Consider the following 19,549-nt stretch of genomic DNA (forward strand, 5'->3'; position numbering starts at 1 on the left):
TTTCCTCCTATCCAGCCTCACAGATCCCCTGACTTCTATCTGTGACATCCGAGCTGAGAGCCCCAGACAGAGGGTTAGGAAACCTCGGAGACCACCTAGTTACTTCTCCCTGGGAGCTCAGAGACTGGCCAAAGCTCACGCCTCTCCAGCTGCTGGAAACTCAGGCCCAGAGCCCCACACTGGCTGCTGCTGCCCCCGCACGCCACGGGACTACCGACGCCGGGGAAAGAGACAGTGGGGTCTCGGCCGGGTTGTTGTCTCCACCCTCATCAAAGAAACTCCATGGACCACCCCTAGTCCCCAGATCTGCCAGTCATACTTGGAGGGGCAGTGGGAGGGAAGATCTGAAGAAGTGATCCTGAGCTCACGAGACACCCACACTCTCTTCAAAGCCAAGGGTGCCAGCTGCCATCTCATCCCTAAACCCACAAAGCAGCACAGAAAAACGCTCCACAAAATGTGACTACCCTTTGGACGAAACACCAGCAAACCAAATGCAGCAACATCTAAAAAGGACTAGGCACCATGACCAAGAGGATGTATGACACAGTGCAAGGTTGGTTCAAAATACAAAAAGCAATGCATTGCATCTCATTAGAATAAAGCACTAAGGAAAACACAGGATCATCTCGACAGATGCAGAAAATGCAGTTAACAGAAATTCCCCACCTCTACAGGACAAAAATATGGAATAGCCGAGGCACAGAAGGAAGGGCCCAGAGTCTGACAGAGGGCACGCACGGCCTACGGCCAACATCATGCTCGATGGCCAAAAACCGCACGCTCTCCCTAAGACCAGGGCGCCCGGCTCACCACATCCAGCCAACACCGAACTAGAGGTCTCAGCCAGGACAATTAGGGAAGAAGACAAAAGGCAGCCAGGTTGAAAGGGAAGAAATAAAACTAGTTCGAATCACAGATGACAGGATCCTGTGTGCACAAAGTCCTGCGGACTCCACTGAGAAGCTATTACAACTAACGAGAGCTCAGCAGGGTGCAGGGCAGGAAAAACCAACTGCATTTCCGCACAATTTCCAGGAGCAACCCGAAAATGAAATTCACAATCCCAGCACTCTGGGAGGCCCAGGCAGGCGGATCACCTGCGATCAGGAGTTCAAGACCATGTTATCCATAAACGTGGTGAAACCCCGTTTCTACTAAAAACACAAAAAATTAGCCGGGCGTGGTGGTGTGCGCCTGTAATCCCAGCTACTCGGGAGGCTGAAGCAGGAGAATCGCTTGAACCTGGGAGGCGGAGGTTGCGGTGAGCCGAGATCGCGCCACCGCACTCCAGCTTGGGCAACAAGAGCGAAACTCCATCTCAAAACAAAAAAACACAAAAAGAAAAAAAAGGGAAGAAAATTCACAACTCTATTTTTTTTTTTCCCCCCTAAGACAAAGTCTCGCTCTGTTGCCCAGGCTGCAGTGCAGTGGTGTGAAGTCAGCTTACTGCAACCTCTTCCGCCTCCCGGGTTCAAGCGATATCCTCCCACCTCAACTGGTCTCCAACTCCTGACCTCAGGTGATCCACCCACCCTGGCCTCCCAAAGTGCTGGGATTACATGTGTTAGCCACCGTGCCCAGCCAATAACTCTATTTAGAATAACATTAAAAATAAATAAGAATAAATGTAACAAAAGCAGCATAAAGCTTATACTCTGAAAACTACAAAGTGTTTTTGAAAGAAAGATCTAAATAAACAGAAAGACATCCCACGGTGACGGCTCAGAAGACTTAACATGGGTTAACAATGGTAACGCCTCGTAAGCTCATCTCTAGACTCAATGCCATCCCTTCTCAGATCCCGGCAGGCTTTCACTGAGGGCAGCGTTTTCAAGGCCCATCTGCATGGCAGCGTGCATGGGTGCCTCATCCCTCCTTAGGGCTGGAGAAGATTCCCTCGTTGTGTGGACACGCCACTCGCTCATCCACTCATCTGACGACACGAGTCGTTTCCACCTTTGGGCTACCGTGAATGATGCTGTGGGCATTCTAGCACCTGTTTTTGTCTGAATGTGTGTTTTCATTTCTTTTGGGTTCATACCTAGGAGTGGGACTGCAGGGTCATATGGTAATTCTATTTCCTTTTGAGGAGCTGCCAGCCTGTTTTCCAAAGTAGCTGTACTATCTGACATTCCCACCCACGGCATATGTGGGTTCCAGTCCCCCTACATCCTTGCTAACATTTGTTATTATCTGTCTTCTCATCACAGTCATCCTAGTGGGTGTGAGGTAGTATCACCCTGTGGTTTTGATTTGCATTTTCCTAATGACTAATAATGTTGAAGAACTTTGCATGTGCTTATGGGCCATTTGTTTATCTCTCCTTTGGAAAAATGTCTAGTCATACCCTTTGTTCCGTGCTTTATTTTTTTTTTCTCCCTCTGAGTTCCTTACATTCTGGATACAAGTCCCTTATCAGATAGATGATTAGCAGATCGTGTCTCCTATTTGGTGGGTCTTTTCACTTTCGTGATATCACTTGAAGCACAAAAGTACTTAAACTTCATATAAATCTAACTCATCCTTTTCTTGGTTGCTTATGCTTTTGGCAGTGTATCTAAGAAAACATTGCCTAACCCAATTGTCACATTTAATCCTATAATTTCTTCTAAGAGTGTCATAGTTTTCGCCCTTACATTCAGACCTCTAATGCATTCGGAGTGAACTGTTTTTGAGATGGAGTCTCACTCCGCCGCCCAGGCTGGAGCGCAGTGGTGCGATCTCCGTCTCCCAGGTTCAAGTGAGTCTCCTGCCTCAGCCCCCACTCCAAATAGCTGGGATTACAGGCGCACACCACCATGCCTGGCTAATTTTTGTATTTTTACTAGAGATGGGCAGCCGGTCGCGAACTCCTGACCTCAAGTGATCCGCCCACTTCAGCTTTCCAAAGTGCTGAGATTACAGGCGTGAGCCACCATGCCAGCCTGGAGTCACCTTTTTTTTTTTTTTTTTTGGTGAGGCGGGGAGATGGGAGGCACAGGGATGGAGTTTTCCTCTGTTGCCCAGGCTGCAGCACAGTGTCGTGATCTTGGCTCACCGCAACCTCCGCCTACCAGGTTCTAGCGATTCTCCTGCCTCAGCCTCCCAAGTAGCTGGGATTACAGGAGTCACCTGGCTAATCTTTTTTTTTTTTTTTTTTTTTGAGATGACGTTTTGCTCTTGTTGCCCAGGCTGGTGTGCAATAGTGTGGATCTCGGCTCACTGCAACCTCCACCTCCCAGGTTCAAGTTATTCTCCTGCCTCCTGAGTAGCTGGGACTACAAGCGTGTACCACCACACCTAGCTAAAAACACACCTGTATTTTCAGTAGAGACAGGGTTTCACCAGGTTGGTCAGGTGGGTCTCCAACTCCTGACCTCAGGTGATCCGCCTGCCTCGGCCTTCCAAAGTGCTGGGATTACAGGCGTGAGCCACCGCGCCCAGCCGTAAATTTTGTATTTTTAGTAGAGACAGGGTTTCATCACGTTGGCCAGGCTGGTCTCGAACTCCTGACCTCAGGTGATCCACTCGCCTCAGCCTCCCAAAGTGCTGCGATTACAGGTGTGAGCCACCGTGCCTGGCCCTGGAGTGAGCTTTTGTGTATGGTGTGAGGAAGGGGTAATAACTTTTTAATGAATTAACCATCATTGGAAGAGAATGGTGAACCAATTTGTGGTTTTCAAAAATGGCATGAAAAGGGGAAAGAAGCATCTATCCTACTTTTCCTTTACAGATGATACCACGAGTTAACCCAAAAGTTGCTGGGGAGAAGTTTCTCTTTAATGAATTCCATCTCATGAATGTATCAGGCTGTGACCTTTCTGCACTCTCTAATGAGTTAATGAATTTACGCCAATTATGGCCACGAATGCTGCTGCTGTCACAGAGAGATGCCGGATAAAGAACACCCACCACCAGTCTCTGAACAGGGAGGGGAGAATCAACTCTGAATGTGATGTAGTGGCCAGGAGAGAGGACCATGTTCCACAACGCCACACAGATGCAAATGACCTGTTTCTTCAACAAACTGCAAGGGAAAACATAAAAATGGGGGAAGCTACAGATTAAAATACATGTGTTTGGACACAGAGTACTTAATGGCAAAAGAAAAAGAAAAAATTAAAAAATGAAATTGTGCAAAACTTATTTGAATCCTGTTCAAGTGAGCAACAAAACATTATGATGTACATGAGACAACTGGAAATATAACTCTGACTGGACACTTTGAGATATTAAGCAATTACTGTTCATTTTTATGTATCAAACAGTATGGTATTGTGGTTACGCTTTTAAAAAGATTTGTATTTTAGCAATACCTACTGGAATTTTTACAGGGAAAACCGACTGAGGATGCTGGGCATCAGGTCACTAGCACCGAGTGGATTTTTTACAATAAGCAGTAATTCTCCCCAGCCCCATGCATCATAGCCAATCCTAAATGAATGCCAATCTGGAAAAGACCAAAATAAACCATGGGAAGATGGGAAGAGCTGCTCTTGGTGACGGGAGAATGGGGACTCCCTCTTATTGGGCAAATTCCACTTTCCATCATGCAGGAAAATCCATCTTGAAGGCAGCTCCTCTCTGTGCCGGCGGTGGGTGATCCAGCCTAAGCTAGAATGGCGGCAAGCTCAAGGCAGCTGTGGCCCTCAGGAGAGCGTCTGGAGTCCGCAGCACAGTGGGAGGCGCAATGGCAGCTGGTCTGAGGGTCTGGACGAGGGCCATGCACAGATGGGGACAGAGGAGCCACTGTAGTGACTGAAGCCCACGGCGTCCACCCTCTCCAGCCAGCCCCGTCCACACCTGAAGTCCACAGCGTCCACCCTCTCCAGCCAGCCCCGCCCACACCTGCGGCCTTCCTCTCCTTCCTGTTTGGTGAGTGGTGCCTCCACACCTGGCTGCATACCAGAAAGGCCTGCACAGGTCAGAACACAGGTTTCCAAACCCCACTCCAAGTCTGAACCTCCAAGGACACCCCGAGCTCCCCGAGGTTCTTGCACAGAGGGCACAGGCCAGAGACAGCCCAGGTGAGAAGCTTACTCTGAGTCAGCTGCCCTCACCAAGATACATCCACAGGCTCCTGTGCAAGGAGAGGAGGCAGAAGTCCTCTCTGCCAGGAGGTCCTCCTCAATCTCCCAAGCCCACACCACTGCCCTGCTCCACCTCCCACCACCTCCCCCTGCAGATACGGGGGCCACCCTACCCACCCCACAGGAACCATGGGAAAACCTGCCTCCCTCTAGGAGGAGGGCGTGGCACAGCTGCTGCACAGGTAAGGAACCTCGCTATGCCTTGCTCCCATCAACACTTTTATTCTAGATTTGAAGATGTTTTGGGGAAGCCATCTCTGCACAAAAGAAGTCAACGCAGGAATAAATTCCAAGATACTGAACTACCTCAAACAGAAAATAAGTTACTAAAATTAATCCTCCACATAAATTGTAGTTTTTTCCTTTTCCTCAAAGAAGGGGAAAAGAACCACCAACTCATCTATACACACAAGCAACCGGCCCTGGTTTACAATGATGCAAAGACTTTTAGCCTCCTGCTACCAAAAAGCAAAGGTTTATTTCATGATTTCTTCTTTCTTTTCCAGAGACAGGCTCTTGCTCTGTCGCCCAGGCTGGAGTGCAGTGGCAGGATCACGGCTCACTGCAGCCTCAATCTCCCAGGCTCAGGCGATCCTCCCACCTCAGCCTCCTGAGTAACTGGGACTACAGGCACGCACTACCACGCCCAGCTAATTTTTGTTTTTTTATCTTACGTGGAGACAGGTTTTGCCGTGTTCCCCAGGCTGGTCTCAAACTCCTGGGCGCAAATGATCGACCTGCCTCCGCCTCCCCAAGTGCTGGGATTACAGGTGAGCCACTGTGCCCAAGCTATTTCACTATTTCATCAGCGCACTTAAATGCCTATTTTTTTAAGTGGCTACAGGGCAACAAGACTATCCCTGTGCCAAATACCAGATTCTAAAGAAAATCTACCCACGTAACAAACCTGCACGTGGATCCCCTGAATCTAAAATAAAAGTTGAAATTATGAATAAATAAAGCCTTGGAATAAGGGAGGGGGAAAAAAAAAGAAAATCCACATGAAGGGAAAAACGCCCAGAGCAGAGCCCAGGGAGGTGGTTCCTGAGGCTGACTGCGGGCACAGCCCAGAGAGCGGTTCCCGGGACTGACTGTGGGCAGAGCCAGCCCGCAGCGCTCCTGACCCCACGGAATGTTGTGGGCTCATCTCTGGGCAGGAAGTCAGCACAAGGACAGCAAGACACTGACAGATCCTAAGAAAGCTTACGAGACAGAAGTTCCTGTTTGGTTCAACTTTGTCACAGACAACACTGAGGGAGATGAGGTTACACTGTGTACACAGAAATAGGATTACCAGTCAGTAAGACGGTTACTATTTAACAGGAATGAGTCAAACAGATCAAGGTTTCAGGGCATGTCTGAAACACCAGGAAGACCGCCCTGGCTTTGTGCAGCTTTGGGCGGGAGGTGCGCATTCCGGCATGCCACTGGACGGGGAGGGGAACGGGGCTACAAGAGGCAGCGGACGGCAGCAGGACTAAGCCACCCTAGAAAACAAGAGGCTCCGGCTTGATTGCTGGTTTCAATCTTAGCCCCAAAAAGGTGATGTTATTTATTTATTTATTTATGAGACGGAGTCTCACTCTGTTGCCCAGGCTGGAGTGCAGTGGCACGATCGTGGCTCACTGCAACCTCTGCCTCCTGGGTTCAAGCGATTCTCCTGCCTCAGCCTCCTGAGTAGCTAAGACTACAGGCACGCACCACCACGCCCAGCTAATTTTTTATATTTTTAGTAGAGACGGGGTTTCACCACGTTAGCCAGGATGGTCTCGATCTCCTGACCTCGTCATTCGCCCGCCTCGACCTCCCAAAGTGCCGGGATCACAGGCTTCTTTTATTTTTTATTTATTACTACTATTTTTTAACAGTTGATCGCTCTGTTACCCAGGCTGGAGTGCAGTGGGATCATCCTAGTTCACTGCATCATCAATCTCCCATTTCAGCCTCTCGAGTAGCTGGGACTACAGGTGTGTGCCATCACACCAGGATGGTTTTTGGCTTTTTTGTAGATATGGAGTCTCACCATGTTGCCCAGTGGCTGGTCTCAAATTCCTGGCCTCAAACGATCCTCCTGCCTCAGCCTCCCAAAGCCCTAGGATTACAGGTGTGAGCCCCCATGCACAGCCAGGGTGATGTTTGAGGATTCTCAGAGAAGTTCCCAGATCCAAGACAAGATCTTAGGGCCTCCATGACTGTGCAGAGATGAAAGCACCAATTGACAGAATCTCAGCCAGAGCCCTGAGTGTGAAAACACAGGGCTGGAAACGCCCGGAAGGGAAAGATAAGGCCCGGTGGAGGAAACGAGCAACTACCTCAAGGTGCCGAGAGAGGCCCCACAGGCACCAGCTGGGTACCTCCCAGCACACAGAATACAGGGCCAATTCCTAAGAAACAGAAAAGCCGAGCTGAGTCCGGAGGGCCTGCCTTGCTGAAGGGCCTGCTCTCCACCCAGCTGTGCTCTCCTGCAGCTACTGGGGGCCGGCTGGCCGTCCGTGGAGACGAGGCCAGAACCACCACCGCTCTGTGCTCACGGTTCCCCTTTTCCACACGAGAGCAGCTACAACAACACGGTCACTTCTGTCTGAATCTTTCCTCCACCAACAAACCTGCACTCACGTCCCTCCAAACCGGGCTCCAGCACCTCTCACCCCTACAGAGCCCTCTATGGAGGCCTTTCTCTGACGGGCACCCCAAGCCCAGGCAGAGGCCCATGCACCACTTGGAGGCCCTTGGACCCAGCCTCTTGACCCAGACAGACTCCAGCAATCACCCGAGGTTCATCTTCAAGGTCACTTATAATGCACACAGCAGCCTTCAGCTTCCCCAAACCTCATCCCAAGGCTTTATCTTCTCTCTACCCAGCACTCCGGAGCAGTCTTCGGAATTTCAACTGCCTTTCTTTACACCTCCAGAGTTTGTGATTTCTACCCAATAAGCACCTGAAGGGCATCGAGACGCCCCCGGCCGGCTAAGACAACCTAGGCCACTTCTCTGGCCCGAGTGGACTTTCAGCAACGTCTCCGACGGAGTTGTCACAACATGGTCCAAGGCTAGAAACTACCCCTGGGAACAGGACTCGGAGGCTTTGTGATGACAAACATGCACGTGGCCAGCAGGGAGACAGACGGACAGGTAACGGAGGGAGGGCACTGAGGTACAGGGATGTGCGCCCCCAGATACTACCTGCAATACAGGCAGGAGGAGCCAGGAGCTGACCACACCGGCTCCACATCCTGCACGCGGATGGCTGGGTACGAATGTGGCCCCCTGCACTGTCCAGAAGACGAGTAGGGAGGATGAACCAGAGCAGGCGCTGAGGATGAACCAGTGACCTCCCGCTCTACACCAACACACGCTGCCTGGGCCCCCCCCCCCCCCACCAGGAAGACCTGCTGGCGTGGCAGGGTCTTGCCCAGAGAAAGTTCAAGATCTGTTTGAGAACAGCCAAGGTATCCCCACCTCAGTCGCTGATGAAGATGACACAATGCAACACACTCCTCAGAAGTCGCTTTCCATCTGAAGCACAGAGCCGGGCTCTGCTAGAAATAAAACTCACACACCTTGTTTGCTCTCTGGGGATAAGACTTTTGCTGTTCCAAAATCTGTGATCTGGATGTGCATATCTTCATTTAACAAAATGTTTTCCGGTTTAAGGTCCCTGTAAAAGTAGATTTTCACATTTGAGAAGAAATACTTAAAACAGCAACATTATTACATACTCTAAATTTTGCTGAAAACAAAATGAACGAATGAATGCATATGATCCTTACAGACTGACAACCAGGGCTACAGGCCTAAAGCTCACAAGCAACAAGTGTTGACTGTACACAGTAGGGATTCACCACCTCACATCTCCACGTCATTCTAATTAGCTTTTTAATGAAGTAAAATCTACCATTTTTAACGCACAAAATGAAAGCTATGCACACTTCTGAGCTGACTTTATCAGAAAGTCATGAAAAATGAGACCAGAAAGAAGTACACACAGAAGCTACAACTGAAAAAGATAAAAAGCATCAGTCAAGATGGTGAAAAGAATCATTAGCTCGCCAAGAAAGACGCGCGACCATTTGATGTGGTATTTGCAGGAGAGCCTCTCCACGTCAGCGCTCCATGGACGTGCGGCCTCGCCTTGGCGCTCAGGCTGTGGCATAGGCAGGCATCTCAGTCACACCCATCCAGGGAGCACTCCAACCAGGCTGACCTCAAGGGCGGGGGCCATCTGGGCATCGGCTGTGGCCTGTGAGCCAAACGGTCACTGGCCCTGATCATTAAACTGACGTCCTGCAAACCCCACCCAGCCACCCCCGAGGTTACCTGTGAATGATGCCCTTGCCGTGCAAGTACTCTAAAGCAGACACAATCTCAGCCGTGTAAAATCGGGTACAGGTCTCATCGAATGAACCGATTTTGCGAATATATTTAAGTAGTTCTCCATTTTTGGCATAACTAAGGCCGAAATCTGAATATTGTGCAGTTAAGGAAGTGTAAAAATCCTTTGTTTTGTTTTGGAGCAGGTTTACTCCGTTGCCCAGACTGGAGTGCAGGGGCACAATCATAGCTCACTGCAGCCTCAACCTCCCTGGCTCAAGCGATCCTCCCACCTTAACCCACCCAAGTGGCTGGGAATATAGGTACACGCTACCACGCCTGGCTCATGTTTTTTATTTTGTAAAAGCCATTTTTTGAAAACTAACCTTAAAAGTCTGATAAGAATTTTTAATTAAATGCAAACTGAAAGTACCCGTGGCCCAAGACAGTCATGTCACTGGATCTGACGGGCATCCCAGGCCCCAACTCCAAGACGAGGCACCAGCACGATGAGGGATTTCTCATCAAGAACACCATCACACGGTCTCGAGGAAACAGGAACAGAGCCTCTCAGCCCCGACTGCCCCTCTGGCCCCTGGCCGTGTTTACGGCCTCAGTGAACGGGGACCGCTGGAGACAGGGCCTACAGACGCCAACCAAAAAGCGCATATAACTCACGTGCAGGCTTCAATGCACAAAGATCCTGGGGGCCGGCGGAGCAGGGTCGGAGAGCGCGGCAGCCCCTGCCCTGAGACCCCGGCTTTATGTGCTGCGCGTCCACGCGTGGCACTGCCCCTTCCATGCAGGCTCCTTCCGTGGACAAAGTGACACATTTTGTTTTGTTTTGTTTTAAGATGCAGTCTCGCTCAGTCGCCAGGCTGGAGTGCAGTGGCGCTACCTCGGCTCACTGCAACCTCCGCCTCCCGGAGTCGAGCAATTCTCCTGCCTCAGCCTCCCAAGTAGCTGGACTACCAGCGCGTGCCACCATGCCCAGCTAATTTTGGTATTTTTAGTAGAGACGGGGTTTCCCCATGTTGGCCAGGATAGTCTCCATCTCTTATCCTCGTGATCTGCCCGCCTCGGCCTCCCAAAGTGCCGGGATTACAGGCGTGAGCCACCACACACAGCCAAGTGACACATTTTGTAAGACAAAAGCCATTTCGTGAACTTCTACACTCATGAAGTGTGTCTGGGAGGCCCCCTCCTCTGGGCACCACTGCCCTACGATGGCTCCATCTGTAGCCTCCTTTTCCCAGAGGACTTAAGACCGACAATAAATGGATCCCAGATACAGATTCCCCTGGAAGCGGCAAACGTCCATCCCCATTACCGGAAACCTCCAGATACTTCACACTTACTGGCAGCCCAGGACACGGGGACCCAAATCCTTGCCTGCCCTGAGCAGTGGCTCTCGAGGCCAGGAAGGGGGGCTCGTGCTCAGAGCCAGGCTGGCCTGCCTGCTCAGTTCTGGCTTCTGTTTGCCAGGGTACCATCATCTCCCACCAAGGATGAACCTGAAGCTTCAGGGCAACGAGGAGAAACCCAGAAGGGAAGGGACTTGCAACCAAGGCTGCCCAAAGTGGCCCCTGTCCAGGCCCATCTCTAAATACAACCCACACCGAGGATGCCTGGTGGGGCAGAAGTCCCTGGGTCTCGTTCCTGTCAGGGGCGAGTAAACCTTCACAACCTCCCGGGGCTTTGGAATTTGACTTAATGACGAAGGGCAACATGAACCACTGGACAAAGACCTGGAGTTCCCACTACCTGCACCGCTCTGGCCAATCCCATTTGGAAATCAGTCAGCAAGATTCGCTCTCCTCTGGAATCTGAGCCCCTGGGAGGAGAGGATGGGAGACGTCAAGCGTGTGCAATTCTGTCGCAGCCTCACAACCAACAAGCAGCCGTGTTCCGAGGGCTCTGCGGGAAGCCCAGAGGGACTCCCGTGGCTCAAACGGGGGCAGAGACATGCAGGGCCCCGGGGCACGTGAAGGTGAGAGACAGAACATACCGTGAAGCAGCCACTGACAGCGAGAGACAGAGGCAGGAACAGGGATGACACTGGAGGACAGCAGGCCTGCCTGGAGGCCAGCATTCTCTAAAACCTTCCACAAACCAAAAGCAAAGCCCGCCCCGGGCCACGTGCCTGGCAGCTGCTCAGTCACTGCCCTGCTCCTCTCTAGGCAAAATCCCAGGGAAGCACCTTGCGTCGTCTCCATTTCCTCACCTCTTACTCTTCCTTGAACAGTCCCCCCAAGAAACTGCCTACCCACCATCAACACTTGGCACAGGGCAGATCCACGGGTCAGGCTGTGTGCACCTGACTGCTTCATAACCCCTGGGTGGGCAGCCAGCACCCTCCATCAGAAACCGTTTAATCCCGTGGCCTCTGGATCTCCATCATTCGAACTCAGGAGCAACACCCCATCACAATCTCCTGTCCTCGGTGGGCCCCTCCTCGTGTTCACCCCTGCACTGGGGGAACCCAGGCTCCACTCACAGAGGAGCCGACCTCTGGGCAGCCTGCCAGCTCGCTGTGAAAGTCCTCACGGCCCTGACTCCTCCTGGAGCTCTGCTGGCAGCACCTAAGTGCCCACTCAGACCTGAATGGCGGCACCAGCGGATGCATGAAATGCCAGCCCAGCACCCGCCCCGGTCTCTCCCAGCTCAGCGGCAGACACCGCTGTGCATTAGGCTTGAGGGCCACCTCCCAGGAGCCGCCCGACTCCATTCTCTCGACCAGTCTGTTCATAAGACCTCAACCACGGCCCCTGCCCCTGCTCTCCTGCCCATTCTCTCACCCGGCCTAGGAGCAGCCAGAGCAAACCCCACATTCCCCGCCACAAAGAGAAGGAAGTCCAGACTCAGTGCCAGGATGCCACGGCTCAGGGGCCCAGCCCACCACAGCCTTTCATGCCCCCCAACACACACTCCTGCCCAGGAGTTTAAAGAGCCCCACACTGCCGCCAGCCCCTACCCAGCCCTAAGACTCTTGGCAGCATATCTTGCTGCCGGGAAGCCTCTCACACGGATCATCAGTGCATGTCCAGCTCCTCCACCAACATCCAAGCTTCTCGACGGCAGAGACGCCACCCGGCATACCAGCACTTCCCCATCACCCATCAACCTGCACTTGGCAAGCACCTCCAAACAAAGAGAGCACACACACTCCGCCGGCAGCCGAAGGAGCTGCAGGATGGTGCTAAGAGTGGGAGCAGGCCAGAACAAAGCTCTAACACAGAAGAGCCGGGTGCTCGGGAGAGACGGGGAGGACTCAGGCCCCTCCCCAGGCAGAATGGGGACGCCACCGCACTTGGGCCAGCTTGGAGGGCGGCGGGGGAGGAAAAGAGCAGATGCAGACTGCACCTGCTGGGGGCGACAACGGTGTGGCGTGGCCAGCCCAGCCACTGGCAGGCCCACAGGTCAGCTGGATGGGGCAGAGGTGGGGCCCACCCCAACCGCCACCGGGCCTTGCCTCCCAGATTCCTGAGCCAAGGTTTAATAACAGAAAAGATGGCGCTCTAGGGGAGCAAGGGACACCGACCAAGCAAGCCGCAGCAGAGAGGACTGTGCTGGAGCCACATCAATGGCTTCTCCGGGAGGTAACGTCCTGTGCAGACTCACGGCCACACCCTGGCGCTGCCTCGGCTGCCTCCCTGAATGTCAGCGGCCTGAGGGACCCCACTCGGCAGGGAGCGGGGGCTGCTTGTGGGAACACACAGGGTCTGATTCCAAGTGAGAGGGGTGACTGGTGTGGCTTCAGACGGCACCAACCACGCAAAGGATACACAGCTTCTCGTCGTCCTGAAATGTGAAGTAAAGCTTAACAAAGAAGGGGTGATCCAGGCGCGACATGACATCCCGCTCTCTGGTTACATACGGGACCTTGTTCTCTTTTATGATATGTCGCTTCTCCAGAATTTTAACTTCAGGTGAGAGAGAAGTGAGTTACTATCAGAAACAACAAAAAACACTAAAGACATGACTCACAAAGGTAACTGGTACAAATTAAAGTCTTTCAAACATTGTACACACCAGCCTGGTGGTCTCTAAAGCCAACAGTGTCCTGTACCCTGAAATCAGCACAGAAACCCCGGCCCTGCCACCCCGACTGCCCTGCACGGAGCCGCTGGCCCTGCTCCCAGACGCACAGCTCCCTGCAGCCCATACTCACTCGCGTATTCTCTGGAGGTTGCCAGTTCTCGAGCCAGGACAACCTGGTTTGGAAAGAAAAGGAGAAAAAGAAACACACAATGTAATAACCGGGACACTGGGTCTGACAAGTCCCTCTGCCCCACGCGCACGCTTCCTGTCCCCACTGAAGGCTTGAATCTACCGTGAAATATTTTGGGTCTTGTACTGACAAGTAGAGCTAAAAGCCAATGCTCGTGTTGATGTGTTCTAACAGCTAAGAGAAAACATATCCATCTCTCCATTGTTTTCAGAAGCTTCTTGATCAGCTGTAATAAGTCCTAACGGTGCAACACAAGTATAAATTCATGAGCCTCTTCGACTGCCACGCCCTTCACCAACAGTAGGAGTGGTAGGGCACAGGGGCTTCTTCGAAAACAATATGTCCTTCTAGTATACGTTCATTGCAAAGCCTGCCCTGAATTTTCATTTTTGGAAATAATTGTTATCATACATTTCGTATGATGGCGCTTGCGGATACCATGAAGAGAGCCTGGCTGTAAAGGACACAGGGAGCTAAACCAACAATGCATGGCCCTGTGTGCCCACAAGAGGGAGCCACCTTCCCAGGATGCAGCAGGCCTCCTGCCCTGTCCTCTCCTTAGCACCCCTGAGCCCTGCACTCAAACCCCACCTCGGAGACAGAGCACTCCAGCAGGGCAGGCATCCCAAACAGGGGAGAGACCCTCCACTCGGACTAGCCTGGGGCACACCCTGAGGCACCAGACTGGAAATTCCTGGTGGGCCCACAGTTTAGCCAGAGCGCGTGAGACAGCTGTGCCAGGGAGGCCCCACCACCACCAAGTGGTACACAAGTGTCTCCTAAGACACCCACAGGGGGACGGCCTGAGGAGCAGGGAGCAGAGGAAACCTGTCCCGTTACATTCCTGGGGGCTGGCAGGAAGACCTTCAGGAGGCCACAGGGCCAGGTCCACCTGGCCCTGGGCTGTGAGCCGCAATCCGGGGCAGGACTCCTGACGGGACACGTCAGAAGAGATCCTGGAAAGCACCACGTGAGACGCCCTGCGGCGCTCAAGAAGAATGAAGTTGGATTCTGGGGACTCTACGTACTCAAGATCTTCCCAGAGGAATACGCCACGCATGGATGGCTCTCAGCTGCCGGGGAGAAAGGGGAAGTGGGCCGGGCAGGGCTCCCCTCTCTAGCTTATGTGTTTCTGTGAGGTCACGTTTCTCCACAAGAGCACGTGCTAGCTTCATAAGTAGAAAAAAGGAAGAAAGAATTGTGAACGAGCACTGATATTTAGTGGAACCCTTTCTAAGGGGATACTGATGTCATCTTTCTGTTGTCTAAACTCAACACTTCACAAGCAGGTTTCCTACAGGAAGGAAGGATCCTCTTCCAGAGAACGGCACGTGACGTGTCCCTCCCTGGAGGTTGTGACCGTCCTCAGGGGGCCTCCCGGCTCTCCAGTGCTGCACCTGGCTCTTGCCCAGCCTCCTAACTATCACTGTCCTTTCCCCCTCCCCTGGAAATCAACTTTTATGTGATCTCTAGTTCAGGAAAGCTGAGAGACAACTGAGGGTAACACATGTAATCTGAGACCCAGTACTGTGGATTCCAAACAGCCCCATGGAGGAGCCTCCAGCTCACCGTGCTCTCCCGGGCACCTCCCTGCTGCAGGTTCAGAAAGACACGGACCACAGCCCCTGGAGGGACAGTGCCTGCTCTCCACCCATCTCCAGAACCCAGGGGAAACAGGCAGTTTCACAAATGAGTCTTCCTTTTTCAGTCAAGATAAATGTAAGGGCCATGTATGGTGGCACATGCCTGTGGTCCTAGCTACTCAGGAGGCTAAGGCAGGAGGATCGCTTAAGCCCAGGTGGTGAAGGCTGCAGTGAGCTATGATCACACCACTGCACTCCAGCCTAGGTGACAGAGCAAGATCCTGTTTCTAAAAGCATAAATACATACATAATAAAGTTAAATTAAAAAGAGAAATATAAGGAAGTAAAACTGAGGCCAAGCACAGTGGCTCACGCCTGTAATCCCAACACTTTGCAAGGCTGAGGAGAGACACTCACTTGAGCCTAGGAGTTCAAGACCAGTCTGGGCAACAAAGTGAGACCCTGTCTCTACAAAAAATTTTAAAATTGGCTGGGCACGGTGGTGCATTCCTGTAACTGCAGCTACTTGGGAAGCTGAGGTAAGAGGATCACTTGAGCCCAGGAAGTCGAGGCCGCAATGAGCTATGATCATGCCACTGCACTCAAGCCTGGGCGACAGAGCAAGACTCTGTCTCAAAAAACAAGTAAAGCTGAGAAAAGAAGAGGCCTCTTCTTTCACTGGGTGGTTGTAAGCAGCCATGCAGAATGCCCAAGGTTTTCCAAAGAGTTTCTTCTTCCTGAAAGGATCTGAGTCCCCAGACTTTGGGGACTAGTCTCGTGGTTGAAGGTATTTTTCATGAGCGCATAATCCTTTTATAAAAAACTTATGTCATAAAACCTGCAATTTAAAAAATCTAAAGTATAAGGGCAGCAAAAGTTAACATTAATTAAAACAATATGTTGGGAATATGGGTAAGCTGTATTTCACGTTTTTCTTTGCATTGTGAAATATTTCATATATGTAAAAAAGAGAAAAAAGGAAAATAAACCTCACATATGGTTTCTCCACAAAGGTCAGGCAAGAAAGAATTATTCAGGAACTCACCGAGGCCCCTCCAGTGAGGTGCCCCCAGGGCTCCCTGGAATGGCCCTAGCACACACACGGCGGCCACCTTGGCGACCACAGTGGCGGCACGGGACTCTGTCTCTTTATAGAGGCCCAGATGGAGACAGTGCACCCCGAGTTGCTCAGGCCTCCCCTCAACCTGTTACAACCTTCACTAAATCCACAACCACACACGGCTTCATGGGTCCCACATCAGCAAAACGTCCCATGTCGGCTGCTTTGAACCTTCATTTCTTTGCTTTCAGAGGAAAAAACACCCCGAGACAGGTAACAAGTGTGACGTGACAGTACTGCGACAATACTCCTGTTTGTGAAACTCGGAACACAAGAATCTGGAGGCTGTGTCTCCAGCAAATGTCCAGAGCGTACTGTTTTATGTATTTAAAAAAACAAAACAGAGAAATAAGAAAAGGTCAATAAGTGTCCCCAGAAAGCTCTGGAGAGATACTAACTTTCAATCTAAGAAAAAGAACAGGTTCCCAGGGCCCTGCCAGTGAGACACAAGGACACAGAATGTAACTTGCTGATGCCAGGTTAAAATGCAATTAACTACATTAGAAAAAACCTCCACAGACCATCAAGAGATGTGTCTAACGTTCTCATCTACAAAACCAGGTTACATATTTAGCCACACTCATCACGTGACCTGCTTGGGGGGTACCCAGCCCCCAAAGGCTCAAGTGGCCTTCACAACAGGTGACACCCCTCAAGGGACCTGAGACCTCCTGCCCGGAAGGACACCAGCCTTGCTTGGAGTCTCTGGCAAGCCCCGAGGAAGGTGAGCCTCCCCAAGGAAATCACGTGCATTAGACACAAAGCAGCAGCAAACACTCACCGTGGAAAAAGAGCCTTCCCCAAGAATTTTCCCAAACTTGAAGTCCTCAGGCCGCTTCTTCCGAGGCTGCGGCGGCGGTGTGCTCCAGGGAGCCGGTGCCAGGCCGAGGCTCGGATGCGGTGCCGTCCATGGCGGGGCCCTGCCTGCTGCCACCAGGAATGCCAGGGGCTGTGCTGGACTCAGTCTGGGTCCTCACCATTGATGGGGATGGGCAGGAACATAACACCACTCTGGACTGGATGGGTACGGCACCATACTGGGGGACTGTAAAAAGTAAAGTAGAGGTTCTTCTTCAAAGACTTTCCTCCCCATTTAATTAGGAATAAATAGTAACTTCTCTGAGAAGCAAAACGTATTCAAAGACCTCTGCTAACATTCTTAAATATCTACTAGCCGTGATAATCAATGTACTTTATGTTCTCAGCTCCCACAATTTAGCCTAAATACTTGCCCTAACATGCTTATACTGGTCCAATCAAACCAGTTCGTCTTCCTTATTTGAAAGTGTTTTTACCTTTCTCAGCATTCCGTAAGTTACTTCCTCCTTCCTTTGTTTTCTTCTACCTTTGCCTCTTTTAAAAGTTCTAAGTTGCCAGCCAATCGGGAGAAATACAGAATGTGAGGTCCCATTCTAGCCAATGGAAACTGGACACAGCAGTAGGTGGACGCGTCAGGTTATAAATGACCCTGTCTCCTTTGTTCAGTGTACTCTCGTGGCAAAATTGCTGGTGAGTGTACCCTTTCTCCAGGAAATAAAAATGGCCTTACTAAATAAATTACGTTTATGTTCAAGTGCTGTTTCTTTACGGCACCAGGGAACAATTTTTTCAAACAGGACAAAGAGGAAAAGGAGGTAAGGCTCAAGGCAGCTGCCTTGTTCTCAATGCACGGACTAAGGTATAAGGACCTCATCTCAACGCTCAAAAACAAACCCCCAAGCACAGGGCAGGCCAGCTGAGCCCCACGGTCCGCTGTGAGCTGCCGGCCTCCTCTCCCGAGTCCTGGCCGTGCCGTGGCTCCCCACTACTCCACTGGGCAGCACCTCGCCCTCCTCTCCCTCGCGCTGCCTGAGGCTCCAGTCAACTCATCCCAAGGCCAAGGTAACCTGAGCAGAAACAGCACGGCACATCTTTAATTGTGGGGGGGATGGAGAGGTAAGAGTGATGATCGCATGTGTTTACAATACACAGAGACACCCAGTGTTGGCAAGACTATAATAAAGCGAGCGGACATACCACTGCGGCTGGCACCGAAACCCGGGATTGCAGTGGAAATGTTTTTGGAAAGCAGTTTGGCAACTGTCAACAAAGCGACTACAGAACAGTTGTCAATGAGACACAGAAATACGAAGGAGAGGAGGGAGGGCAGAAACCCAGTTAACAATGTAAGCGGGCACGGAGGGAAGATCAGCGTGCAAAGCTAGGTCGGCAAGACGTGCAAGGTGCACCCACAGCCGTAACAATCCCTCCCCAGACTGTAATCCCAGCACTTCGGGAGGCCGAGGCAGGCAGATCACGAGGTCAGGAGATCGAGGCCATCCTGGCTAACACGGTGAAACCCCGTCTCTACTAAAAAATACAAAAAAATTAGCCGGGCATGGTGGTGGGCGCCTGTAGTCCCGGCTACTCAGGAGGCTGAGGCAGGAGAATGGCATGAACCCGGGAGGCAGAGCTTGCAGTGAGCCGAGATCGCACCACTGCACTCCAGCCTGGGGAATAGAGTAAGACTCATCCCCCCAAAAAAAAACCCAGTATGAAAACAAGAAAGAGTTAACCAAACACACAGTAGTGATGAAATGTGGCCACGGGGCTTTCTAATAAATATCTAAAAGAGTCTGATCAATAAAATGTACACATTTTCATTTTCTAGTAGGTTTTAAATGCTCAGTAACATTTTTAGCAGATATAGTTTAATAAACCGAACATTAAGAAAACTTCAGGGTGGGGCGCAGTGGCTCACATCTGTAATCCCAGCACTTTGCGAGGCCCAGGCAGGCAGATCACCTGAGGTCAAAAGTTGGAGACCAGCCTGCCCAACATGGCAAAACCCCATCTCTACTAAAAATATAAAAAAATTAGCCGGGCGTCATGGAGGGCACCTGTAATCCCAGCTATTTGGGAGGTTCAGGCAGGAGAGTCGCTTGAACCCGGGAGGCGGACATTGCTGTAAGCCAAGATTGCGCCACTGCACTCCAGCCTGGGTGACAAGAGCAAAACTCCGTCTCAAAAAAAAAAAAACAACAAACAAACAAACAAACAACTTTAAATACTATCAAGTATTTCCAACATACAAAATCTGTCAGACACACAGTAATCACCCTTTGAATCCCTCCTAGAAGCTCAACCTAAGAGATTGACTTTTAAAGCCACATTTATAAAATATTCCACTGCAGCTTTGGGTATCACAGCAAAAGCTTACAACAGCCTACATACTCACAACAAAGAAGAGATT

General features: G+C 51.3%; 2 protein-coding genes across 7 annotated transcripts in view; one reads left to right on the plus strand and one right to left on the minus strand.

Moving 5' to 3' along the window:
• LOC129015999 (BTB/POZ domain-containing protein KCTD5-like) overlaps positions 1-17,877 on the plus strand; it is a 38,821-nt gene extending 20,944 nt beyond the window's left edge. For 2 of the 6 annotated variants that reach the window (XM_063654927.1, XM_063654930.1), the window contains 2 exons: positions 5,757-5,842; positions 16,211-17,877. In XM_063654927.1, coding sequence (XP_063510997.1) covers positions 5,757-5,842; positions 16,211-16,291 — 167 coding nt within the window. In that variant the 3' untranslated portion in view covers positions 16,292-17,877. Of the gene's footprint in view, positions 1-3,715 lie in introns of all 6 variants that reach the window. The other 4 variants (XM_063654925.1, XM_063654926.1, XM_054454864.2 and 1 more) reach the window with 3 other exon arrangements.
• LOC129015998 (putative 3-phosphoinositide-dependent protein kinase 2) overlaps positions 1-19,549 on the minus strand; it is a 54,055-nt gene that overhangs the window by 8,846 nt on the left and 25,660 nt on the right. Inside the window, 6 exon segments of the mRNA XM_054454857.2 lie at positions 8,633-8,730; positions 9,390-9,534; positions 13,169-13,306; positions 13,555-13,597; positions 17,099-17,177; positions 17,179-17,362. Of these exon segments, the coding sequence (XP_054310832.2) occupies positions 8,633-8,730; positions 9,390-9,534; positions 13,169-13,306; positions 13,555-13,597; positions 17,099-17,177; positions 17,179-17,362 (687 nt within the window).

This window comes from Pongo pygmaeus, chromosome 18, assembly GCF_028885625.2.
Source record: "Pongo pygmaeus isolate AG05252 chromosome 18, NHGRI_mPonPyg2-v2.0_pri, whole genome shotgun sequence".
NCBI classification, from domain to species: domain Eukaryota; kingdom Metazoa; phylum Chordata; class Mammalia; order Primates; family Hominidae; genus Pongo; species Pongo pygmaeus.